At 38.2% G+C, this 27,595-nt stretch overlaps 2 protein-coding genes across 25 annotated transcripts in view; both read right to left on the bottom strand.

The window, feature by feature from the left end:
- Positions 1–716: 716 nt before the first annotated feature.
- LOC118267167 (cGMP-dependent protein kinase, isozyme 1) lies at positions 717–13,140 on the bottom strand. The gene is made up of 11 exons (XM_050703187.1): positions 12,915–13,140; positions 6,043–6,380; positions 5,671–5,954; positions 5,399–5,568; positions 5,076–5,314; positions 3,470–3,567; positions 3,078–3,294; positions 2,555–2,786; positions 2,376–2,474; positions 2,033–2,289; positions 717–1,750 (listed from the first exon to the last, which is right to left on the bottom strand). Exons 1-11 carry the CDS (start codon positions 13,011–13,013, stop codon positions 1,591–1,593), a joined length of 2,193 nt encoding a protein of 730 aa, XP_050559144.1. The 5' UTR covers positions 13,014–13,140; the 3' UTR covers positions 717–1,590.
- Positions 13,141–13,398: 258 nt separating this feature from the next.
- Positions 13,399–27,595, bottom strand: part of LOC118266813 (RNA binding protein fox-1 homolog 3) — a 70,508-nt gene continuing 56,311 nt past the window's right edge. For 3 of the 24 annotated variants that reach the window (XM_050703253.1, XM_050703250.1, XM_050703245.1), the window contains 9 exons: positions 26,145–26,237; positions 25,181–25,235; positions 24,417–24,461; positions 23,837–23,972; positions 19,645–19,705; positions 19,466–19,486; positions 18,266–18,477; positions 17,859–17,922; positions 13,399–17,748 (listed from right to left, as the gene is read on the bottom strand). In XM_050703253.1, the coding sequence (XP_050559210.1) occupies positions 17,704–17,748; positions 17,859–17,922; positions 18,266–18,477; positions 19,466–19,486; positions 19,645–19,705; positions 23,837–23,972; positions 24,417–24,461; positions 25,181–25,235; positions 26,145–26,237 (732 nt within the window). In that variant the 3' untranslated portion in view covers positions 13,399–17,703. Of the gene's footprint in view, positions 17,749–17,858; positions 17,923–18,265; positions 18,478–19,465; positions 19,487–19,644; positions 19,706–23,836; positions 23,973–24,011; positions 24,115–24,416; positions 24,462–25,180; positions 25,236–26,144; positions 26,238–27,595 lie in introns of all 24 variants that reach the window. The other 21 variants (XR_007706822.1, XR_007706823.1, XR_007706824.1 and 18 more) reach the window with 21 other exon arrangements.

Raw genomic sequence — 27,595 nt, 5'->3', positions numbered from 1 at the left:
GAAGAAATAAAAATGTCAAATAATAACATTTTATCAAGAAGGAAATCATCAATGGTATAATTTTAATTTCAGTATATTAAAATTATTCCTGGAAGTAGGTATATTAAACATTTTGCTATGGGCTGTTGATGTTAAGGTTATACAGACCCGTAATACTTACAACCCACATGGGTGCAAAGTTCTCAAAAATTTTAATGAATCAAGCCCAAACACAAGGTTGCTACTGCTAATCGTTGAGTTCTCTTAACTGTCATGCTACTTCATCATTAGACCCCTAATGACAATCACACTCCATCTAAGTGTGAAGTTCTCATCAATACAAACATTTCAAGTCAAAACATGCAGTCATTGCTGCAAACCTTCGAGGAGTCCTCAGACCTCAACTGTTTTTCGGCTCCATCATCAGATCGACTTCAGACCTATATCAAATTGTACTAGTTTAAAATTTTGCAAAAATAAATATCATTTATACTGAAAAAGTTTAGCCACACACTATTTATTGTTCCTATCATTTTAAAATTTCCGCGCGGTTTCCTTAGGATTTCATCATCAGATCCTGGCATGGTGAAATGGGAGGAGTGTAACTTTTGGAACAAAAAAATTATTTTGAAAATCGATCCACAATAATTGGCGGAGTAATCGAAGAACACAAAAAAAAATCAATGATCATGGAATATTCTCCATTTTTTGAAGTCGGTAAAAATAAAAAGCAACCGTTTTACTGACGTCCTTTAATTTTACTAGTGGACATTAAATACTAAATTTTCCAATAAATAATTCTTTGTAAGTATTTATTATATCAACATTGTCTCAGATATCTATATAATTTGTTTATCAATTTAGGTCAGTACGTACCTAATCCATGCTTTTCTACTTCAAATTTTTACCTTACATACTTTAAGTGACTGTACCTACTGAAAAAAAATTGTAGTGTGAAATTTCAATAAAATTGACGCCTTGAATAAGAATTCTAAAATGTTGCGTATGTTGTGTACATGACGCTGCCGATGCATCGCCACGAGTCGCCGCGCCGATGCCGCATCCGCGATGATTTTACTACACATTCCCATGCAATATGGTGTTGAGCATCAATTAAAGTAAGTTGAAATATTCCGAGTATTCGTCAAAATATTACATCCTTTTTCTTAACTAAAGTATTTACACGTTACAACCCAACATTTATCATTTCATATTAAGTGCTTCAATAATACACTATTCAAGATAACGTAAGCAAAAATACAGACAAAAAAAAAATAAGATTTGTAGCAACAACAGTCAAAAGACTGGCAAAGGGTGTACTTTTGCGTGAATAACACATCTGTCACTGTAATTTAAAAAGTATAAGTACGACTTAGAATTTTTTAAATATTTTCTAATAGGTAACTGTTGGATGACCTTGCCGACCTTGCCCATCACCTGGTGCCGCGAGGACGTCGACTCCAATACTGAAGTCGAGTCCAATACTGAAGCTAAGTATAATTTTTAAATATATGATTATTGTAACATATACTGTCATGATTAAAATCTATAAAAATATTGCACCTAGGTACAATTAAGGCACTGCGGTTACATGCATGATGCATTATTTGTTCAGAAATCCAAATCCCATCCTGATGTTTCGTCTGGTGGCATCTTGTCCTTAGGGTACTCCTCGAAGTTTCTGCGGTCCAAATCATTGGATACGTGTGGCACCAGAGGAGCTTTGAGTCGACGTTCCACGAGTCCGTCCCAATCGAAGCCCAAGAACCACCTGTATAAAGAAAATACAATTTAAAAAAGCTTTTTAACAGATTTTATATTCCAGTACAATGTTATAAAGATAAACAGTATATTATTCTAAACAAATCTGAACTGAAAACTTTTAAAGATAAATTAAATACCTACTTGGTATAGCAGGTACCAAGTATGCTATCATAGATATGTTAAACTGACGCAGAACGAATTTATTAAGTTTTTTAAATTCAATATACATAATATGACACATTTGGACTGTTAATGACGTTGCTCTAAAAATATTTAGCCTTGAACGTACTTGTGAGTTTTAATGTCAGCTATTCCGTTTTTGAGATACCCGAGTCGTTCAGCAGGCACAGCGCGGCACAGTTTGCGAATGAGATGCTGTGCTGACTTCGGGACTCGTTGGTGGAATGTTACTGGTTCGATGCCGCGTAGGATCAGCGTGTAAGTCTTCATGTGATCACCTCCTGGGGCTCGGAATGGAGGTCTGCCGACTAGCAGCTCGTGAACCAGCACCCCTAACGCCCAACAATCCACAGCCCGGTCATGACCCTGTATAGAAAGTATCAGAATTACGTGATCTGCGAACAAACGTGTGTATGTTTTATCATTCTGACAATAATAAGGTTCCCACTAACCTTATTTAACACAATTTCGGGAGCTACGTATTCTGGTGTACCAGCAAATGTCCACGTTTTGCTGTTCGGAGATATTCGTTTAGCAAAGCCGAAGTCAACCTTAAAAAAATTCAATAAATCTTTCGGAATCAGAATATAAGTATGTACCTTAGTAATCAACAACTTATTCAGGTAAGTACCAGTTTAATGTATCCTTGTTTGTCGAGCATCAAATTTTCCGGTTTGAGATCCCTGTAGATGATATCTTTAGAGTGAAGATATTGGAAGGCTTCGACTACACACGCCATCATAAAACGAGCCACGTTCTCAGGGAAGTAACGTTGTTTCTGAAGAATAGTCCACACGTCTCCGCCTAGCACTGGCTCCATAAGGAAATATATATATTTTGAGTCCTTAAAAGTACGATACAATCTGTAAAGTAACACGAATTCCAATGAATTATGGATTGAGTATGATACGATTAATTAAACAATTACGTGACAAATGTAAGAAGTTATGATTAATTGATTTTAAACTTCGAAAATGTATTGACGCGTTACTTAGTTATCTGGAGATAATGAACTTGTGATAGTTGCATTTCATATGTATGTTATAGTTTGGTATTTTTTTATCACAAATCAAAGTATAAAGAGCGTTTATTGTTTTAATTAAGTAATTCAGAGGTTGATGAAAACAGATGGAATAATTAAGAAAGTAAAGTACCTGCAAATGAAGGTGTTATTGCAGGACATCATGATATTCTTCTCATTGTAAGCATGTTCCTGTTGCTGCTGCTGCACCATGTCGACCTTCTTGAGACATTTTAGTGCGAATGTGAGCTTCTGATTTGGTTTGTACTGCACAAGCTCGACGCGTCCGAAACCTCCCACACCCAACGTACCCACAATTTCCAAGTCTTTCAATTCCACGTAGTCATATTCTGAAATATATTTTAATTTATTTCAATCACATTAAAATATACCTACCAATTAATGGTAAAATTAATAGGTAAATTAAATAATATATTACTACACAACTGGTGATGGTTGGTAATTGGTGATTTCATGATGCCTCTGCGAGAATAAGCTGATGATTTAATTCTCTCAACTACTTACCACTTTTGCACACTGGCGGCTTATATGGGGATGGTCGCGGAGTTGCATATGAAATGCGCCTCAAGTCTTCTATATCGTTCATATATTTCGTAAAAGGTCTGCAAAAAACGAGTCGGGTCTACCTTTATTAGCAGAATTGTTTGGTCATAATTTTATTTTGCGTAACAACGCATGGCAGAAACTTCATTTCGCAGAAAATCATTTATATGTAATACATTAAAAACGCATAATTTTGTAAGTCAGAGTTATCTTTAGGCATAAATTGATACCCATAATAATCGAAAGGTAGAACCATCATATTGCAGAATGTTCACTGTCAGAATCGTTTTTGGCATAAATTTTATATCCATAATAATTAAAAAGTAGAAGCATTATATCTCAGAAAGTTCACAGTTAGAATCGTCTTTTGGCATACTTTTCATATCCATAATTGAAAGACTCGTCTATCACACAAGCATGCAAGCAAGCATGCAAACAAGCATACACCAAGCAAGCAAGCATGCAAACAAACAAGCATGCAGCAAGCAAGCATGTAAACAAGTATGCAGCAAGCAAGCAAGCATCCAGCGTGTAAGCAAGCATGCAGCTTGCAAGCAAGCATGGTTTCTGTCACGGCTCCGGCGCTGCGGGGTCCGGCGGGCCCACCCGCGCTAATTGTCGCAGACGGCTTTCGCTCGCCACCGCTCGCTCGTAGCCGCCTGCGGCCGCCTCGCCCCTCCGCGCCTACGGGATTTTAAATTTCGCTCTAGGGGCCTACCCCTGCAAACAAGACTACGTGCAGTCGATTTTGCAGCGATGCGGTTCTGTCACTTCACTAACTTTTGTAGTACAACATATCGACTTTTTAAGACAATATCTTAATTTAAGGTTAAGAATATGATTACATTTTATAAAAATGTCAATAATTATTCCTAATAAAATTATTCCAAATGATATTCTACCATCTTCTTAATATGCCAAGTGAAATTATTCCAAATAATCGTTGCTCTAACTTTAAATAAAATTATTCTTAAATTATTCCAAATAATCGTTGCTCTAAATAAACGTTATGTGAAACGAAATTATACAAAATTAAGTATTGCCAACAGAAATTATGCTAAATAAAATTCTACCATCTTAAAAGTATGCCTTTGTAAATTCGGACATATAAACATTCGGCAAAACAATAATTATATTAAATGATTTTTATGACATATTAATATTCGTTAAAAGAAGATTCTGCCAAGTGTGTCATGCCAAATAAATTTCGGAGCATTAAAATTGTGCCAGATAGAGGGAACCCTCTTAGGGATGCATAGTTGAAAACCCTAAAAAGGTGTTTGTAGTCATACGCATACGTCCTCGTCATAGAGAGATATAAACACTTCCAATCAACCCAAACTCGATATGTTTGCTAGTAGGTAAATAGCTCGAGATTCCTTCAGCAATCTTTCAAATCCATATTGTATGGACTCAACTTACAATTGTCTAGTTTCATGATGATTCATAATTAAAATTCGTAGATTTTATCACCGTACATAGGTTGTTGCCATGTACATGTACCATGCATCAATGATTCGATGAATCGTAATTCAATGTATGTATGTATCACAATTGAAAATCTTACACTCGGTCCAGCGTAAGACATTCCACTCCCGGTGGTTGTGCGGTCACTGTGGCCAACCTCACAGCGTTGCGTAACAGCGCCTGCTCGCCGAAGAACTGCCCGCGGCCAAGAGTCCCCACTAACTGGTCACCACTGTCACCTTCTCGCTTTGTCACTGCCACCGTGCCGCCGCGAATTATGTAAAATTTATCACCTCGCTCACCTTGCCGCACTACTGGTGTACCAGCTGCAAAGAACTCCTGAAATACGGAATACTCACGTTAGTTTTCAGTTTGGTGAAGGTAATATTCACTTACTAACATTGCACTTTGAACCAACATTACCCTTCTAAGGAATTCGGATATTTTCCCAAGCTCGATTGGATGAATGCCCTGAAGTAGCGGCACTGATGATAGGAAACGTAAATTGTCTTCTTGCTCTTGTCGGCCACTGCGTACCATGATCTTTTGGAAAACACGTCGCTCTAACATCCACACTTTTGCTTCGGTTAAACCTATTTTCAAAAACATTGATAAAATATGTAAGTAGGTATGTAGGGTCTTCACGTGCAATCATTAAAATACACATATCATAAAACAATGACATGTCTACTTACATCGAATTGATGCAAATCGTTTAGCTTTGTAAAGAATTGCGAGTTCACCAAACGCCTCTCCTGGGCCGAATGTTTTTACAACTTGTCCTCCTTTGAGTGCCTCAAATTGTCCGCTTGCTGAAACAAACAGATGGCTTCCACTTTCCCCCTCTCTGATAATGAGACTTCCTGCAGGGAACTCTTGAGGATTCATCGCTTCCACGACTGCTGCAAGTCGGCCCTCATCCATTAAGTTTCTTAAGAAATCGTTGGCCATAACTGCTTTTTTTATTTGTTCCGCGGATCTATAAACAAAAACAAAATAGGTAAATGAAATATTATAATACCTTGATATTATGGAAGAAATAAGTACCAAGCAAAGCATTTACTTACTTTTCATCTTTTTTAAACTTATCATACTGTAACTGTGCGTCATTAAGTCGTGTGCCGTCAACTGGCAAGTGGGAGGCGATCACACCGTTCTTACGTTGACCACGTCGCTCCACTGGGTTCACACGTACTATCTCCGAAATAGTTTTGCGACCAACACTACTCATAGAAGTCTTAGGATCGTCTACGGAATTAGTATCAGATTCTCTACTAAGGCGCATTCTATTACCAGATTCTCTACTAGCGCGCATTCCATTACTTGTGCTTTCATTACTAAGGTTTTCTTCTTCTTCACTTTCATTTTCTTTATCAGCCGGTACAGCAGGATAGTCAGGTAGCATCTGTAAGATTGAATTATTTTATATTAACACACAGGTCAAACTATATTTTTTCCTGCAACGGGTGCATTTTCAGTTTACTGTTGACACCCGGCGACTGCATTAACTGAGCAATAACGTAATCATCATGGTTTTTTCACAGAAGTATTATTAGCAGGTGCACCTGCTAATAATACTTCATAAATAAAATAAACATGTTTATTTTATTTTCTTAAGTAGGGATTTCGTTTCTTTTCTTTAAGAGCGAGTTATAGACGATTCTTTAAAGATACCAATAGACGCGTGGGAAATATGGTGCTGGAGACGACTACTGAGAATGAGCTTTTTTTTGAGGGGGGAATCATCCAATGACTTCTCTCGCCTTGGACGAGGCGAGAGGGAGTGTCAGACTCTTACTGATTAAAAACCACCCCGTTCCTTCTCCTGCTTTTCGACCCGGAGCCCCGGTAAACCCGCTAGGTAGTCCGCAGCTCCGGGTCAGGCATCAGCCCTACTGGGCCCCATCTGTGGTGGTCTAATGGCTCTTTGAGGTGCGCGCGGAACGCGACGCGCCGCACGCACGGGTCTGGATCTGGTCGGGCGGCGAGCTACCCTTACTCGTCGTTCGTTCGCAGTGTCTCTCGCGACGGCTGGGGCGTGAGGTTCGTTCCCTCACGCGCCCCGCCTCCTCCTTAGCTGGCATGACTGCTTCGCAAAAGGAGGAGACGGCATCCCAGTCCTCCTCGCTCCGCACCATGGCTTGTACCAGGGCCAGACGCGAGAGGTCGCCGTCGCCGACCATATCACTGAGGACACGGCGGTGCTCAGTCCACGCAGGGCAGACCGCAACAGTATGTTCCACCGAGTCCTCCGCAGTGATGACACCCGGGCGTTTCCTCCCGCCCAATCAGAAACAGGAACCTACCGAAACTCCCATGTCCGGTAAGCACCTGTGTCAGGCGGTAGGTGAGGACGCCATGGCGCCTGTCTAGCCACTCCTCAAAGAGGGGACTTACCGACTGAGAATGAGCAAGACTGGACTTGAACCAATGTACCTAAAGAGACAAGACTTCCTTCGATTGTACCAGTAAGAACATTTAAAATATTAAATTACATTATGCGCAATGAAGACTCAGTGAAGCGATTGGTATTCCAAGGGAAAAATCTATAGACAATGACAAAAGTAAATGATAGAGTAATCCATTTACTCTCATTACTCTTAATTTTTTTTTAGTCAGTAGGAGTCTGACACTCTCTCTCGCCTCACCCAAAGCAAGAGAAGTCTTATTGTAACTTTCGTGAGGCATACTAAATTAATTATTATGTTATCGGCTTACTCACGTTTTTGATTGACGAGGAACTCGACTAGTTTCAAGCCATGCTAGAGGCTCATATTTAAAAAAGTAAAACATTTTATTAACTATTCATTTCCTGTCCTTTTGTTTGACAAAAATGTTTGAAATGATCTGTTCTATACCCCATACCCCATACAAGGTTTTGTTCTAATAACAAATCATCCTGTATATTGCATAGCTAGCGCTAACAAATTACTACCACTAAGCTACTATAGCGTAGGCCGTCACCAGTTGACCTACAGACCAGACTGCGCTACGGTACAGATTGTACGTAGCAATGTGCTACGTGCTACGACAAATGAAGTTACGAACTATGTGCTATACCCGTGTAAGGCCGCGTTTCCATTGACGCGGAGCGGGGCGGAGAGGAGCTTAGCGGTGCACGAATTGACCAATCACTACGCTCTAAATCTCCGCACCGCTTCAATGGAAACAGCATGAGCGGGGCGGAGCAGAGCTGAGCGGATATTCATACAAAATATAGCGAGACGATGCGGTGCGGAGGACAACTGGCGGTGCTGTGCGGAGGACAGCTGGCGGTGCTGTGCGGAGGACAGCGGGGCGGTGCGGAGCAGCGCGGTGCGGAGCGGGGCGGTGCGGAGCGGGGCGGTACAGTACCGTCAACGTAATGGCGCGTCTGAAGTTAGATTTTGCGAACTTTCGCGCAGGTACATTCGTGAAGAAAATTATTACTGCAATATTATTTTTTAGAAACCTAATGTACTAATAAAAATTCCCCAATCATTGACGAAGTACAAATAAACCAAATGTTAAACTAAACAAACTTAAACACTAAAAAAAAACTAACAAAATACATAAAAACTTAACAATAAAAATTAACAACAGTAATAACGAAATATACGAAAAGTTTTGTAACCGACTGTACTTAAGACAGGGATAGTGACACTAACACGACGCCAATGCTAACGTGTGACAGAGACATATATAACCGAGTGCCGAGTATTGCCGAATAAGCACGAAATTGCCGATATTCACGAAGTAACCAAAAAGGGATGTCCAAGTAGCGTGTGTGAGGGTGTTGTTTAATCGATTTTCTTAAAAACGATTACTACGAAACAAATTACTTATCAAACAAAAATATATTTATTTTGAATGTTATATTGATGTTTTAAATTTTCATACAGTCGTTACTCAAATAGTCGTTAATGATAATTGATATTCAAATAAATTTGTGATTTAGAAAATACTTTCTTTTAGTTTTATTTTCATGTCGAAATATCGTTTATTCATGACAAAATTAACTATATTTGTAAATCTTATTTCGTTTAATATGATATCATATAAAAAACAATAAACTCTAAATAAAAATATCGATAGCGATATTTGATCGATAAAGGGTCTATTGTATAACGAAACACAACGCAAGCGTTGTTTCACGTCGGTTTTCTGTGAGGCCGTGGTATCACTCCGGTCGAGCCGGCCCATTCGTGCCGAAGCATGGCTCTCCCACACTTAAACTCATGTTTTCATGGTACCAAGTTATGAATTTTTCAAATCGCGCCGCCGCGTGATTCTAAATTAGGTAGACAGGTACTAGGCGATCAGATAGAAGAAATGTTTCGTAATATTAGCGAGTGATCCCTGTAGTGTTGTGACACGTTTGTATGATTTGAAATCAATGAATGAATAATGAATGAACTTGTAGTGCCCTATACATAATTCCGATCAAACTATGTATTTGCTATAGTTTCTGTAACAATTAAATAACAATGTTGTTTAAAAATTTCATATGCTGTTCAACAAAAGTTACTAAAGTTAGTGACAGAACCGAATTGCTACAAAACCGACTCCACGTAGTCTTGTTTGTCCTACCCCTAAAGTGTTACTTAAAATCGCGAAGGCGCTTAGGAGCGAGGCGGCCGGCGGGCTGAGGAGCAGGAGGCTATTAGTGAGCCACCGTGTCTCAGGCTGGCCGGCGCAGTCGGCCAACAAACCGAAGCTGCGGTGGTGAGCGAAAGCCGTGTGCGACGATTAGCATAGCACGCGTGGGGCCGGGCCGCCTCGCTCCTACGCGCCTTCGCGATTTTCGCGCCTTAGTGCAGAAACTCTGCCTGCTGCATGCTGCATTTTTGCTTGCATGCTACTCGTTTTATTACATTATCCAAGTCTTCGAAGATAGTATTTATATAAAATTGATAGTTAATGTGATTAATTTTGTGTCATTTATCACTTTCTCTAAATTGAGTAAACGTTATATATAATGGCTAGACAGTATATATAAAATCAAGATTTATTACTTTGGCTGTAACATATAAAACAATAGAGGTATACTATAACCTAGAAAGATTCATTGTGATTGGAAAAGTGGATGGGGAAAAACCTCGTGGTCGCAGCCCGGTACGTTGGACTGATCTGGGCGCTAACCTACTCTTGAAACCCATCTCAATGTATACAATTCGACAATCCAATAAAACCTCAATAATTATTTAATGTTAAAACTATAGTACAACCCAAATCATAGCTGTTATAATATCATTCAGAGTACGGAATTTAAAGCCAAACTCATTGAGGAAATCAAAGTAAGGAGAAGGATACAACATAAGTACTTATATGAAACCAGGGCAGAAGTAGTGCGTCTTCATTAAAAGTAAATTTGTTAGTTGAACTTCATTATTTTACTACCTAGTTCATTGTTTGTCTAATACCAGGGCGGGTCAATAAGTCCGTGACTTTTTTTATTTCTTGTTATTTAATTAAAAAGGCAACACTGCTCCTGTGAACAGGCATCTATCAGTTGACTTCTGGCAAAATTTGAAGAAGCTGCGGCTTTAGGTTTGTCTTTGAGAGCCATTGATTGAGCAGACTACCGCGTAATTTAAAGAAAATGGAAAGAAGTGATTTTCGTGTGCTCATTAAGCATTATTTTTTGAGAAAAAAAACCATCACGCAAACCAAGGCTAAGCTTGATAAATATTACGGGGACTCTGGACCATCAATTTCAATGGTAAAAAAGTGGTTCACAGTATTCCGTTGTGGCCTAAGGAGCACGGAAGTTGCTGAACGTTCTGGACGCCCAATTGACGTCTCTACACCCGAAATCATTGAAAAAATCCACAAATTGGTGTTGGCCGATCGGAGATTGATAGTGAGAGAGATTGTGGAAGCCATAGGCATCTCATATGGCTCAGTGGTTACAATTTTAAATAATCACTTGGGTATGAGAAAGCATTCCGCAAGATGGGTGCCGCGATTGCTCACAATCGACCACAAACGCAAACGTGTGACAACTTCGCAAGCGTGTTTGGCGTTGTTCAACCGTAATATGGACGAGTTTTTGCATCGTTTCATAACCGTGGACAAAACATGGATCCACTACAACACACCACCACCCAAAACAGTGGGTTTCTCGGGGTGAATCGGCCCCAAAGAAGGCCAAGGTGGGTTTGTCAGCCAATAAAGTCATGGCGACCGTTTTTTGGGATGCACGCGGCATTATCCATGTGGACTACCTTCAAAAGGGTAAAACAATAAATGGTGAATATTTTGACAACTTATTGGGTCAATTTAATGTGATTTTTTTTAAAAAAAGACCGCATTTGATCAAGAAGAAAGTTCGCTTTCACAGGACAATGCAAGGGTGCACACTTGTGCAGTTTTATTGTCGAAAATTCAAGAATTGGGCTATGGACTGCTACCTCATCCACCCTATTCTCCGGATTTAGCCCCAAGTGACTATTTCCTGTTACCAAACTTAAAGAAGTGGCTTGGTGGAAAGAGATTTGAGTCCAAATATGAAATCATTTCACAAACTAATGCTCATTTTGATGACTTCGAGAAATCATATTTTTGGAAGGGATAAAAAAATAGGAGAATCTTTGGACAGAGTGTGTGGATCTCCAAGGAGAGTATGTTGAAAAATAAAATTAAAAAATATCCGAAATCCTGTATTTTATTCAAAAAGTCACGGACTTATTGACCCGCCCTCGTATCTTTGGTATTCGACAAACAATGGAATGGAGTCCAGGCATGTTAAAGTTGTAAACTTCATACTTATTAGAAATATTTTGAAAGAAGGAAAGATTCCTGGGTCGGGCAAAGTATTACTGGAGTGTTTTCGGTTTTTCGAAAATTTCTCAGTAGTAGCACGGAGTCTGGAATTGTGCCCAGTATATGGCAATAGGCTTACCTCCTATTATATGGGACTTATAACACAAATGGTGAAAAGTGGGTGTACATTGTATAACGGCAATAAGTGTCGTAATGAGCACCTCTGCCTACCCCTTCGGGGCTAAAAGGCGTGACGTTGCCTTTTTTTAAAGAATTTATCTGTTCTTATCTACATACCTATAACCCCACACGTGATTATGCTCTAATAAAAAATCATGTAAATATTTTTCTTTAGTCAGGTATACCTATTTACCTATCTAAGATTTAACAATAGTCTTACATTTCGTTTCAATTACAAAACAAAGAAACCGTTTTTAAATTAAAAAGTTAATCCCTCATTACATTTCGCGATTGCTATCTGCTGTGATTGTAATAAGTTATCATAATAACCTTTATCAAATATTCGATTGATTTTTAGTTATTCAAGATGGCATTCTGATAAACAAAAAATGTACCTTGAATATTTTACTATAAAACTTTTTTTACTTAATCATATAATAAAACTGTTATTATGCACATACATACATTTATTTATGTTATCTCTTTATGCACAAACATGTGTACACAAGGTGGACTCAATGCCGTGGGCATCTACCAGCTAAACCCTTGGGTGGTGCAGACACAAATCAGTGGTAGGTGCTCGGAGGAAGCAAAGTCAGAAAACTTAAGTAGGGAAATACATTATACTTAAATTGACTGTAACGCCACGCTGGTTTTTCCCCGAAAATGTAGGCCGATGTGTTTATTGCACTTTTCGCCAGTTAGATAACTATTTATTGGTCCTATTATTAATAATTTAGATATCAATAAAGTAAAATCAAATAGCTATGCTTTAAAAATTGGTACCTATACCCTGCAGTACAGTGCTGCGGACTGCATTTATAAGTAGGTGTATTATAGTGTAAAGTAATAGATGATGACCGTGGGGATATTCTGGCACAAGGTACTTACAACGTAACCAATGAAAAGCATTAACATGTAATATCAGAATACTCTACCCACTGGGAGAATATACGTACGGTACTCACTTATTATGATTGCACAGATTTATGGATTGCTCAATTGTTTCACTTACGTAGATAGTTTCACGGCGACCGATCCCATCGTCCTTAACGGGTACGGTTAACTTGTATCTTGCTCGTGAGCTCAATCTGAACGGTGGACACAGGACCATTGTATGACGATATGTATTATTAGTGTTAGTAGGCAATTTTCAAAATATCAATTATAACGCGCACCACAACCATACACTAGAAGCGCACTGAGGAGCTCTCGCGTCGAAACTGCTTGAACGACGCAACAACAGTCCTTATCGCTCTTACCAGATAATCTCTCTATTCCGATTGTTTTAATTATTTCACACTAAGGAATCATTACCTACTATATTATCAGAAACCCTCGCAATCTTATCGACATAACACGATTGTCACCCAATCAGTATTATTCATGGAATAGCAAATAAAATCTATTATTTCGCGCCAAACAAAATATTGTTGGAACAAATTCCAATGTAATATTAATATAAATCAATTTAGGATTAGGAAATTAAACTACGAGAATTTTATACTATAATTTATTTATAACGTAAATGAGTACACAATGCCAAAGGCTTTAAAATGATTCACTTCATTTAATATTTTTCATTAGAAAAAAATATTTACAATTCAAAAGAGAAAATCAGCTTTGCAATCCATTAAAAATTGCCACACAAAAAAAAAGGAAAATCGTATTTCACTTTAGGTATCACAAATTGTATATGAGGGGCTCGCTGTGCACTTGGCTTGAAAATATCTCTGTTAAATAATATTGAACTAGTATTCCTATGTAGATCCGTGCTTTAATAAAATGTGCAAAGTAGGTATATCTATAAAATGTGCCAAACGGAAGACATTCATTATGTAACAAACCTATTGTATGTAGTTTACATTAAACTTCAAAAACATTTTGTCAACATTATACTTACAATGTACAGATACAGGAATTGAGCACGGTATTGTAATAGTATTTCAAATACTGGCCGGCTGCAAGTGTGCTCGAGACTAGCTCGGAAACTATGCGCACGCGCATACTAGCCCACAATGCAGCTGCAACGCATACTGACTGCTTTGATCACTACAAGCAACTTCAAAAGTAATGCATAACAAATAGTAATTACAAACGATAGCTATAATTAAGTTAACAGTGATAATATGGATCTTAGAACGTTAAACTTATTTACGTTCCGGATAGTAGACCAGCAACTAATCGATCCCATAGTCAGTATGCGTTACACCATCTAAATGTTTTGGGGTTAATCGCAAACAAACCAGCAATTTGTAGACGTGCCGTGTGGCGATGTCGTGCAATAAAATGAGTGTCATGCACGGCCACAAGTTGCGAGTTTGCCACGCAGGAGCTAACAATAACCCCGCTAATATCTGAATAACCTACAACACCAACTGAACAGCTTTGACGAGTGCAATTGACGAACAAGTGATACTTATCAACTCTGGCTACTTTAACAATATGACCCGAGGGCACAGTAATACGGCCGCCGGTAACACTAAGTATACCTATGTACAGTGGACGCTGCCGCCGGCTCGCAACTAGCTAACACCACTACTGATATGATTTATTATGCACAATATAACAATTCGCTTTATCTAATGAATACAATATCGAAGCCGACGATCGTATAAGTTGTGCACAGCATGAAACAAGAGTAGTATGAAACTTTAATTTAACATCTCATAAAAACTGAGAAACAAACTGCGTTACAAAATACATATCCTTAATTTAATGATTATAATATTTATAATACATTGTTCTTGATGTTATTTTTTTTTCAATCTTATTGTAGCACACTAACCATTTTGTCAGATATGTAATTTAAATTCTGATTATTCTCCAAGTAACAACAATTTGGCTTATATTATGTAACTTTATACAAAACTTAGGTATTTTGCTTTTGTGATTTATTTAATTATCATTAAAATCATACATAAAGACTATAAAGATAACATAATCAAAAATTATGTAGGTACATTTTAAAATTCCAAGTAAACAAGACGAGATTTGGTCAGAATTTGATCGAATTTTTAATATCAAAGTTCGTAAGTAATTATTGTATTTCCAAATAAAGTCCTGTTAACTTGTTATAAAATATGATGATTTAAAAATATAACACTCACAAATATTTGTGACTTTAATTGATACAAAATACTAAAACTAAACAATAAAATCATCAAATAGAATCACATGTACTTGTTTCTGTACTCAGATACAAAATCTTGCATTAATCAGACAATTCCTACAAACCTAAGAATTACTTAAAATAACGCATCCACGCATGAGTATTCAGCAGTAAAGCACAAAATATTGTTCGAAGCTGCAACGAGACTACAATAACGTACGATAAAGTAAATATAACTTATTATATAAAAGCCAGTGGCACTAAAAGGCGAGAGTAATAATTATAAAAATAATCAGTAAAAGGAAAATATGACACGAACTGCTTATTACATATCGTACGGAAATAATAGAATAAAAATCGAGACAAAGATTCGACAACTAATTCCGTAAATATCACATGAAACCTTTACGAGTAAGCACCTTTACTATTTATTTATTATTTTAATAAAAGATTGTGCGCGAAGACTAGAATTCTGCAAGACAAATAATAATAATAATGTCATGGAAATGCTACTTGAGTTAGTTATTCTAATTGTGGTTACAAGATGACACAACTGGGTGAGAACATCACCTTAACACCTTTAATTAATTAAAGCTATCATCATCAGACGACACCGAGCAGTGACGAGAGCCATGCGCCCCTGCACCAGCCCAACGTATTCGGTACTCTATCTCTACTTGCTACGTAAAGGTTTGAAAAATAAACTGACAAAGCTCTAATACGTCGACGTCGACGCAACCTCTCATACAGACACATCTGTAACACAATGTGTACTATATTCCTTAGGAATTTACAATAACATGAGAAGATTGACAATCAACTATGATTTAATTCAGATCTATATTTTATGTATGTATATAGTCATTGAACTACGTTAAGATTAAACTACTCTAGATGGCAAACATGTAGATATGTCCTTAGAAAAAAATTACTTAGGATTAATGAAAACTTTCAACAAATGAAGTAAAAAATAAAGTCTGTAGTTTTGTTCTAGTTATCATCTATCTACACCACGACTTATAGATTTCCCAAGTTTTTCTCATTGAAAGACTATTAAATCTATCGAAAAGGGGTTAATGTCATGAAACACTTCTCCGAATACGTATGAATCGATGGGTTTTTGTGCTTTGGTATAAACGTTGAGCGAATTCATAGATGTTACAATACTTTAAAATCCTAATGCAAATGTTAGATCTAAAATTTACAACTTCTAAAAGGGTTGGACCCGTATGCGTGTTTGTTCTATAAAAATGAAAGTCCGTACGCCAGACAAAAATATTAAATAGCATTGTAAAAATAAGACATCGTTAAAAGACAATAGAATAATTATTGAATAAACGTAACTACATACAAGGAGAAAATCTCAATGATATGTAAGAACTCGACGGAGTTCCCTTCTTCCTTATAGACTACAGCTAAAGCGTTTCGCCTACACTCTGTAAAACATTAGCTTATTTATAAACTAGCAACCGATTTACAAGTAACCAGGAACACGAGAAAACGCCTGGCTCAGACTGCGACACAGCGCTGACGGAAGGAACGGGGACTGTCGACAACGTAAGCTTCAAGCGAAATGTACAAACCGAAACGACGCCATATTAGTTCTACCGACTAACAACACACGTATACAAGTGCTCTCCTCGCGTTCACTGCCAAAAGTTCAAGAGACACGCTTCAAGCGGAGCGACGCGAGGCAGAGCATTGCACACCCGAGACGTTGGTCGCGTTCTCCGAGGGACAGCCTACAACTAGGTCACATAAACTGTATAGAGTACAAGGTAACTTTAGAAAATATATAATACGATGTAAAAATAACAACCAAATAAATGGCACCACATTGATATCGCACCAAATAACGTATTTACTCCAAAATAGTTGATTTGAGATTTCTATTGTCTCTGCGTACATACATGTCTACAAGATAATAACGGCGATTTTACTAAAATTGATATATTAGGTATAAACCGCAACGCCAACTAATTCGCGTTTACAAATCGAATTTATTCTATTTAATAATTAAAAATGGAGACCATTTAACGTTAACGAGTATATTATTATTTAGAATAAGATCGCTGAAAATGTATTCAGGAAACACCATTTGGCAATTTTGAATTTAAAAATAAAATATCAAGACCGAATTAAATGTTTCCAAACAAGTATTTACAATTTTATGATATGCAAGTGCAAAGCTCACTAAATATATCATTACAATATAGTAAATATTTCTTCTATTGTCCACGATGAACAAAGTGTAACATCTACACTAGACAGTACGGTACGTATGATCGTAAGATGAATTCACTTCTGTTAAAATTATAGTAACTCCTAGAATATCTAAATAGAACGAAAGCAATCACTTTAGCTGCTCGCACTTGTATAGCATTAGGTACACAATAATTTACATTAAGTTCAACTTATAAAGTATTCTGTTAGAAATTTTAATGACTTTGGTATTTCATAAGTTGTGGACGCCGACGACTCGACGACTCGACGACTGCACGACTCCACGCTCGCTCGTTACTTCGTTAGTTTGCTACCCAAGCTTAGATACTTACACGGTAGTCTGCTAGCGTTTATTATTGATCCTTAAATTTATGATTTATGTTTGTACGTTTACAAAGAGAGTTCATTGTCATGTTAAGGTGAAGGTGACGAAGGTATTCGAGTTCAATCGTATCCATCCACTGGCTTTCTAGTATGGCGCAAATCTGTTGTAGCCACTTCTGTACACTGCAGTCTGTAATAGAAATTATATTGCAGTTAGTATTACAGATACGCCTTCAGTTATTGCAAATGTAAAGTCAAATTACTAAGTATTCGTAGGTATAAAACCAAATAATATCTTACCCCATATCCTGATACTGGTCCGATTCCATGGCCTAAATATGGATCTGCATATTCTCTGCCGTACCTGAAATTGCAATTTTTGTATCAATAGATTTTAATGCTATAAATTTTCTTACAGAATACTTTGTAATAAAATACTCTACAAATTATTAAATATATAATTTACTAATTCTTAATTATTGGACCTCTAATGCCAATGGGCTTGCTTAGCTCTATGCGTTTTCATTTGCATGGAAAAAGGTAAGAATTGAAAAAATATTTCCAACAAATAGGTATGACGTGCGCTAGATCTCAAATGCAACTCCAATCGACACAAATTGCAGAGCTTTGGAAAAAAAACTTCAAGTTATAGTGTTAATGTATAGCATTACAATACGTTAGGTAAGTGTGTAGGGCGTAGTATTTACATGAGCGACATCAAAGTGTTGGAGGTGGACGTTGGTACTGACGTGGCAGCGAGCGGCGCGAGCGCGGGCGCGGGCGCGGCGCTGACGGCGGCGGCGGCGGCGCGCGCGGCCGCGCCGTAGTTAGCGGCCGCGGCCGCCGCCGCCGCGTGCTGCGCCGAAGTAAGCGGAGACTTCAGCAGGGGCGCCGCTGCCGCTGCTGCTGCAGCTGCCGCCTGTAACACGCTCTCGGTCAGTCTACTCCACTAGGTTTATGACCACATTCTTGAACCTTCTATTTTGGAACAGTGAGCCCACAAAGGCAGACGATTGCCTTTTATCTTCCTCGAGAACCCCATTTGGGTATATAAAACATATAACGCGTTGCCTGGCCAATCTTACCGTAAAAGAAGATCCAGAGACGACGGAATGACGTAAGATGAATTTCCATGTCACAATAGAGATCTGCGTAGGCATAAGTTGGAAGCGAAAACAATGCAGAAAATACATTTAGGTACTACATACAAGAAAAAGATTGTGCACGTTTGTAAATACTATATTATTATATTTACATAAAAGTCGATTAACATGCAACTCTGCCGACACACGTTTCTATGATGTTTGATGTTATTTTCTGCACAAACCATCGATTTTAATAATCGATTTTAAGAATGAGATGCAGACTAATAAACTGTTAATGTGGTCGATGAATATGATCATGCATTTATAGAAACAATTATGACGGGTCGATACAAACTAAATCAAACGCTGAAGTTTTCTAATCTATCTACATTTTGTTATCAGTGATTGTTAGTGTACTTAACATTGCAATTACATTTGTGGGCTCAATGTTCTACTCGCAGCATGGTATTAGCATCAGATAGATTCAACGTACAGCCTCAACATTGCCTAAAACTAAATCACCCACCACAATACCAACGAACAAGGATCAACTCAACAGAAAGCAAACCGCACGACCGACCGCGGCCGCGCGTGTGCCAAGTCCATCTGGTTACCACAAACACAATGTGCACCCTGCATTACGGTGGATTACCAACCAATAGGACCATACGAGTAATAAAAGGAGCAAACAAAATCCCAGCACTCACTCCATGATGGATATCGAACTTATACTAGCGTGGTGGAACATGAATCAGGAAGCGATAGAGATACAGATACAGTCGCATATCGAGCGAAACTGAACTCTAAAGGCGTGACGTTTACCTCGGCTGCCGGCTTCGCGGCCTGTAACAACACACGCACTGTCACCACCACGCAACCACGCTACGTCGCGACTCGCGTCGCTATGTCACGGATTCGGGATCGAGGTCACTTATTATTTCAAAATTCATTGGCAATGGGCATGACATTGGATACCAACACTTAACAACTAACTTATTTACCTGGAGTCTGTAGTTGGAGTCAGCCGTCGCCGCGGCTGCTAAGAACGGGTCGTAATATACACTGCGAAGTAAAATAACATTATACAGAAAATTATTTATTTATTACAATATTACACAATTCTATATTATACCGAATGAGACAAAATAGGAAAATTCTAATCTACTACGTAATATAGTGTAGTGCTATGAACACTAGTGTTCATGGTAGTGCTATTAGTGCAGAAACAGTATTAATGAAGAAACTAGGTAACTGTCATCTACTATTGTTGTCTAATCAACACAAGTTTACAACATGGGGATAAGCATTTAACATTAACATATTCAAAGCTTTGCCAACCGTTCTGTTAGGATTAATGTGACTAGTGTTAGTTACACAGTTACACTACGTTACAACATGATGTGCTGGTGTAGTTAATTATTAAATTAAATAACTCATACCAAAGTTAGGTGGGTCGGGGAGTAGGGATTGGGGAATCGGGGACCTGGGGAGAGGCTTCCGTCCTGTCGTATACATAATTTGTTATTTAATTTTATGCCTTTGAGAAATAGTTTATTAAATATACGGGCAACAATTTTACATAATTTGAATGTAGGAAACGTAATCTCGAAAAATCTAATATTGTAAGTACTTGCAAAAGCAGACAACGGTGTCACACATCTCACGCATTGGGTACCTATAAGAGTTGTATGTTTTATATTTCTTGTAGAGTTCCAATAAAAACGTGCCGACGCTAAGGCCACCCACATTGTGGCCATGCAAGCATTCATCGATTGATATTCCATTCGTCATTTGACGAAAGCGTGCTTATGACTTGTGGTTATGTGTACAACGTCTAGGGATTTTCCTGCGTCGTGGTTCATAATCTCTTGCACTTGCACCTCACTCTTAGGTCCAAAATAACAATTTGTGGATTACATACAATTATTTCACCTATTACATGGGCTACATAAATGAATGTAAACATGAATCCCATCAAAAACATCCTGTAAAAAACCCAAGTCTCGCAGCTCAGTCTTTCTACCGTCAAAAGTTGTGAGATCCATGTAATACCAAGTCGGTTAATCTATTTAGTGTCTACTTGAAGGACCTTCTGTCTGAAGTTATTACATAAGTTATTATCATGCCAATATTAAAAATATTTAACGTTTTAAACAAATAGATCGACTTGGACATCGCTTGATTTGATTATTAGTATGTATCACACTACACAGCACGACGGGCCAGCGACCAACAGGAACGAGAGTTTCAATCGCGTGAGGCGCGAGAGACTAAAGAATCTAATATAATATTGTAATATTCATTTTGTTTTCATGCGATGTCCAAGTCGATCTATTTGTTTAAAACGTTAAATATTTTTAATATTGGCATGATAATAACTTATGTAATAACTTCAGACAGAAGGTCCTTCAAGTAGACACTAAATAGATTAACCGACTTGGTATTACATGGATCTCACAACTTTTGACGGTAGAAAGACTGAGCTGCGAGACTTGGGTTTTTTACAGGATGTTTTTGATGGGATCTCACTTCTTTTTGTAGAGCCTTTCTTTTTGATACCATCTACTTCTAACGAATTTTGTTAAAGGTCTTATGCTAGTCGCGCTAACAATTTATATATAACAGATTTAAATTATAATATATTGTTTTATTAGATTTTCGTACTTCAAGACATGTCCAATCATGTGTTTTTCATTACGTCGACCATTTTACAAGTAATAATGTTGTTCAGTTTCATGGGCTAAACACACCCTTACCCACCCTATACCCCCTCCCTTGCCTCATATGGTAGGTACCTATCTACACCTATTAAATTTATAACCACCACCAACCACCAACTGCATAAATAACTTTGTAATCCCATATATTTATATGGGATTACAAAGTTATTGATGCAGTTGGTGTATTTGGAAAACTGGACCGAAATTACAAAATATTTAAGTTTTCCCATGATTAAGACACTAAACTCTATATGTATTCCAAATATGAAGCTTCTAAGTCTGCTAGAAGTGCCTTGGACTTTTGATGATCGGTGAGTCAGTGAGTGACAAAATTTAGAAACTTTAACAAGTTGTCATTCTTAAACTACTGGTTCAAATTGACTGAAATTTTAAATATTCCGTGTTTATACAATGCCGGATTAGTTACTGAAGATTCAGGTTTCTTGCTTTATCCACAACCGAATTATAGGGGGTCGAAAAAGGCCCGAATTGCTTCGAGAAAAGGATGGTACGGCCGTGCCGCTTTTTTTTTGCTCGACTTGGCGGGGGCACTGCCGTGCCCCCAGATTGTGAATAGTGGGTGTACATTGTACCTACAGTGTGGCATTACGTGCTATAATGACGTGACGATTCTTCTTATACAATTATTTTGTAACGTAGCGACACGATGCCTAGCAGCCGGTCACTCAACAACTGTGGTAACCACAGAAAAGAAAAATACTATTAACAGTGCAGTAGTTAATACTACTGCTAATAATTTAGCAGGTAGTTGGTAGCACTTTATTCTACATATAAGAATTGTATGTATCTTTTGTATCTATACATATAATAAAATCGTAGAAAAGTGCTGTCTGTACATTGAAAATAAAAATAAAAAAAATAGCAGGGGTTATTGTTATGTCGATGTCGAACCCAAAAATGTAATTAACTTTTTTTTGTCTGTTTGTCTGTTTGTCTGTTCGTCTGTGCGCGCTAATCTCAGAAACGGCTGATCCGATCCGAGTTGGATGCGGTTTTCACGAATATATTGTGGGATGCTTCTATTAACATTTAGTGTTTGTTTCATGTCAATCGGTTCATAAATAAAAAAGTTATGTCAAATTAAAGAATCACGTCGAACACTATTCTATGCTTATACCATTAATCTCCGCAACTATTTGACGGATTTGGTTGAAATTTGGTACAGATATAGTTTAGAACCTTAGAAAGGACATAGGATAGTTTTTATTTGTTTTCTATCGTTTCTATTATTAGTATTTGTTGGGTATCGGCCGAGCGCTTCGGTACTGTTGTGGAAATAGTGTGCTATAAGTCGTATGATTATTTGTCTGCAGTGGTCCTGCTGTTTCGTATATTCTAAATTGGTTTCGTTGTATTTGTCTATTAAAAAGTTTATTTGTTGGGTTTTCCTGGTTAAATTATTTAACGTAGGTTTAGTTTGATATCGATTATTAGTAGTTACTGTAGTTAGTTTGTTTAATAAAATTGTAAGTCTATAATTTATAAATTAATTAGATTTAAGTCGTTTCTTTTAAATTATTTAGTTTAAGCTTGGTTTGGCTTGGTATTATAGCATTGAGGATAGGTTGTAATATAATTTCTTTTTTAATTGTTATAAATTCGTAATTCGTAGCTTTCTTTAGTTTTAAGTTAGTTTTCATCTTAAGTTCGGAAAAATTATAATATTTCTTTAGTTAAGTCCTTTTTAAACTATTTTTTCAATGCCCTAAGTGAGTATACATCTATTAAATTCAAACGCACAGCTCATTATGTTGATTTTTGAGGAGTTCCCTAGAATATCTTCCACATCTCATTTTTGAAGAGATCCCGCGAAATCGGGAACTATGTGGTTAAAACCAAAAATTTGCCGGAAGTCACTATTCCACACGAACGAAGTCGCGGGCTATAATAAATCTGTAGAAGGGTCAATTCTGTTCATTGAAAATATAGAAAAAATAAATAGCAGGGTGTTACTGGATCGATACCAAACCCAAATATGTGATTATTATTTTTTTGTCTGTCTGTCTATATATGTTCAGGCACCACGTGAAAACTAACGGTTTGATTTCGATGAAACTTGGTATAATTAACTTATTATCCTGGACATAAAATAGGTTACTTTTTATCCTGGAAAAATACGTAGAAAAAATCTTTATTTTTCAGTTTTATTCTGCTCAACAGCAGTAGCTCAATAGAGAGATCTCCTTAATTATTATGGGCCTTGCCGTATTTGGGTCCAATAGATATTTATAAGATGTCATTTTCACAGCTACTCAAAATGGAGAAATAAAACTTCCACGCGAAGACCGACATCCGCGCGGACGGAGTCGCGGGCAGAAGCTAGTTTAATTTAAAATAAAAATATTTCGAAGTAATCGGGTCCTATAATTGTTTGTGTTGTTTAAGGACGCGGGCGGTTGAAGGGTAGCCTCAGTGGGGGAGCGGGCGGTGCGGAGTGCGTTGTGTTACTCACGGCGCGTAGGCGTGCATCTGCGAGGCGTAGGCGGCGGCGCGGTTGAGCACGGCGTGCGACAGCGCGTGCTGGGGCGGGGCGTGCGGGGCGGGGGCGGCGGCGGCGTGCGGCGCGGCGCGCGGCTCGCGGCGCAGCGCTACATGCAACACACAGCGTGGGAGGGGGCATGCATTACCTGCGTCGCTGCGCGGCGCGCGGCGCTAGCACGAGCGGCGGCGCGGGCGCGGCGGCGGGCGCGGCGCCCAGCCACGGCCACGTCACGCCCGACACCCGCAGCCCTGCGCACACGCACACGGGGCCTCACTACTCGCACGAGCTCGACCTGTGCGGCTCGTGCTACGCGCTATGTGTACTCGCCCGAGCTACTGCGTGCGAGCTGATCGAGCCGTGACTGTCATACGACAGACTGCCGCTCGGTGCTTACATAATTCTATGTGCTCCGGACTAGTGCGGTGAAGAGTACATCTCAATAATGGAGGCATCCCACCACACTTAGTAAAGGAGCACACGATCGACTGATTTTCATTATCATTTACTTAAACGCGAAAGTTTTATGTAGTTGATCGATTAAATTTCATACCAAAATCGTAATGAAGGTTCTCACCTTCCGGCCACTGGACACACACTGGAACAAAATAAATTAGCTGTACTTATGTAATCTTGACTAATCGGATACAAATGTTTGCTAGATCTATGAAAAAAAATCCTAAAGGACATTCTCTACTACAAAATTTAAATATGAAAAAGTAAGTGCATTACAGAAGTTACATTCATTCCAGCAAACGTCAAGGTATGAACATTCATGTGTCTTGTAGCTGTACAAAACTGTGTCAAGTTATCTAGCAAGCTGTCTAATAGACGGTGTCATCCGTTTGTTTACAGTGAGTAAGTTCGCCAGGCAATGTGTCGCCGGAGACAGCCTGCACGGTTTGAACAAGTTACTTTCAAAATATTGAGTAGGTAGATGTATGAACATTTCGATGAGGAATACAGCGATGACGAGTGGCAGGCGAGAGACTGTCTCCGGCAGCTGACAGTGGACTCATTCTCTAAATAGCATTCATCTAGGAGCATTCAGACAACGGAACTAGCCACATGTAATAATTAAGTACATTAACATGGACAACACCGATGTTTACAAGTTCAGCTCTCTCACCCAGAGTGGGAACTGATCCATTTCTAGCCAGAATAACTGGATGGATTAGAAAGAGAAAATCCCAAGATGCATTATATTTTGTACAGGTGTGATACAATAAGGTAGGTCATGTTATATAACGTGTCAACTTTATATTTGGTTAGTTAAGTCATTGAATTGATTGCATTATCGATCGTCGCACTACTTACCGTTGGGAACTGTCGGAGGTTTCTTTGTCTGCACTCTCGCTGTCGCATTATTAACCTGATTTGAAGTAAAGTCTATATGAGAATACGTACGGGTTTTTACTACAACAGTGCATTGGCTGATTTTATAAAGAAAATAAAAAAGTAATTTATATTTTTAAATAGAAAGTTCAAAATAGTTTACAATTACAAAGATTTAGATAGGTATAGCTCAGAAACTCATAAATCAAATAACACACCGCTTTTCATAGTCAAAGGGCTCGAACCTCTCACACTGTTGGTTAAAATATAGAAGTACAAAATGAAAATTGAATTTTAAAATCAGCCAATTGAATATCAGATGTCTCAGATATACAATAAAACATCAATAAAATTTAACACAGATAAAAATGAATACAAATTAAATGTAAAATAAGTACTTTACTGTTCAAGCTGTTTCCGCCAATGACATCTGATATATAAACACAAAATAAAGGAAACTGGGGAGTTTACTTTTGAAATTAATATGGGATATTGAAGAATATTAAAGAGAGCATACTTTTCCACTCGTAACCACATTCACTCTGTTCTTGGTATAGGCGCAGACTGACTCGTCTACGAGAACACATTTCAGCGCTTCTATTATATTTAAAATGAATAGATAGAATGGAACTAAAATTTGTTTAGCAATCTTACCTCTGCGGCATTGTGACGATACGGTTCGTTCTACATTTCTCTGTGAGACACTCTCTCTTTCGATCGGCATATTAAATGACCGTCTAGAGAGTAAAGGGATAAAATAAATAAGGTTTGTTTGTGGATTAGACGCCGGCATACTTAGTGCTAATATGCGGGACCGCGGCGCGGCACGCTAGCATGACAGTAACTACAGAGCAGACGAGCGCAGGTTGCGGTGGGCGGTGGGCGTAGGAGCGGGATGTTAAAGTTACATAGTGCTACTGATGGAAGTTTATTGAGTCATGCACACCTCTATCTTTCTGCCCTCAACCACGGTGCCGTGAAGACGCTCTCGTGCTCGCTCCGCATCACCACTATTTGCGAATGTTACAAAACCGAATCCCTGCATGCAAGACAGACAAAACATGCATTAAAAACAGCGTCGCTCAAAAAACAACGTGCAACAAAAATTAACATTTATGCATTGCATATTCATTTAAATATTCTAGTGAAATATCGAGAAAATATTATCGAGTCGATTACGTTGATACTTTGAGCGTATTCTAGCTGTATGGGTACACATAAGCGTTTGGATCACAGTAATAAATTAATGTAACGTCGCTCGACCTAGTAGTCTGTACTATTGGTAGGAGAGTTTGTATCACTGTATACAACGAGTCTTAAGGATTGTTTCGACACTAATTCATAGACACTACTAATTCCAATCAAAAAGACAAGTACTTATTGTGTGAAATGGTAGCTGCGATTTGTTCTATACAAAAACTCACCGGTCATGCAGTGGCTACAATGAACTAGTTGGATCTAGGAACACAGGTGTACCCAAACGGATTCGATAGTCCATTACAGAGCAACCACAGTACAATAAACCAAACATCGACACAGTACTCAGTTATACAAATAAAGACCACTAAGTAGTCGAAGTACTAACTTTTGGAATCATATCAATATTACATCTATTTTATTTTACAATATAACACGGTGCATATACTTTACAGTGCCCAAAACTAACACGTTAAAAATAAGCGGTTTTATTAATAAATATAGATAAAATATACACCTGGTACATCCTAATTAATAATTATGTGTATCACACAAAATACTATCAAAATTGACGTAAACGGCATTCAGAACGCGTCGTACAATATCGGTCAATATCATTGAATCAATAGATCGTGCTCAGACAAATGAAACTACTTACTTTCAATAAATGGTGATAACCCATAGATACAAAAAGCAGCTAGCACAGCACACAATACAGTGGAAGAGACGAGTTGTGAAAGTGGCAAACAAGTTGCTGATTGTACGAAACGCTTACACTTATAAAAGCAAATGACAGCTCTATTATTACCATTCTGAGTGCAAATACTTATAACGTAAACATTAAATCTGGGCAGAGAGAAAGAGAAAGAAAAATCATTTACGAGAGGCGAGGGCCGTCCAACGCTTTACCGCGGTACCCGACGGGGCTGTAACACAACGCACACAGTGCAACAAGCTCTCAGTATCGTCGACAGACAGAATCGATCCAACAGACGAGGAAGACACAACTCACGTACTCCCCGGGAACATTGCGTTACTCTCGCTCGGACAACATTCTAAGCCGGTGCAATTACATCTTTTACTTTTTACATTCTAATCATTTCGAAACATTGACAACTTTTCTTACAAGCTCTACGTATACATATAATTGTGGTATAAGTATATTTGCAAACACAACAATAATCACTTACTGTAAAATCA

Source organism: Spodoptera frugiperda, chromosome 23 (assembly GCF_023101765.2).
Source record: "Spodoptera frugiperda isolate SF20-4 chromosome 23, AGI-APGP_CSIRO_Sfru_2.0, whole genome shotgun sequence".
In the NCBI taxonomy this organism is placed as follows: Eukaryota; Metazoa; Arthropoda; class Insecta; order Lepidoptera; family Noctuidae; genus Spodoptera; species Spodoptera frugiperda.
This window is presented reverse-complemented; position numbering and strand designations above follow the sequence as displayed.

Coding starts and splice junctions, on each gene's coding strand:
- LOC118267167 (XM_050703187.1), bottom strand. CDS start 13,013: ATGGTCCTGTGTCCACCGTTCAGATTGAGCTCACGAGCAAGATACAAG. Junction 6,381..12,914: donor GTCGCCGTGAAACTATCTAC/GTAAGTGAAACA, acceptor TCAATCTTACAG/ATGCTACCTGACTATCCTGC. Junction 2,787..3,077: donor AATAACACCTTCATTTGCAG/GTACTTTACTTT, acceptor GTTACTTTACAG/ATTGTATCGTACTTTTAAGG.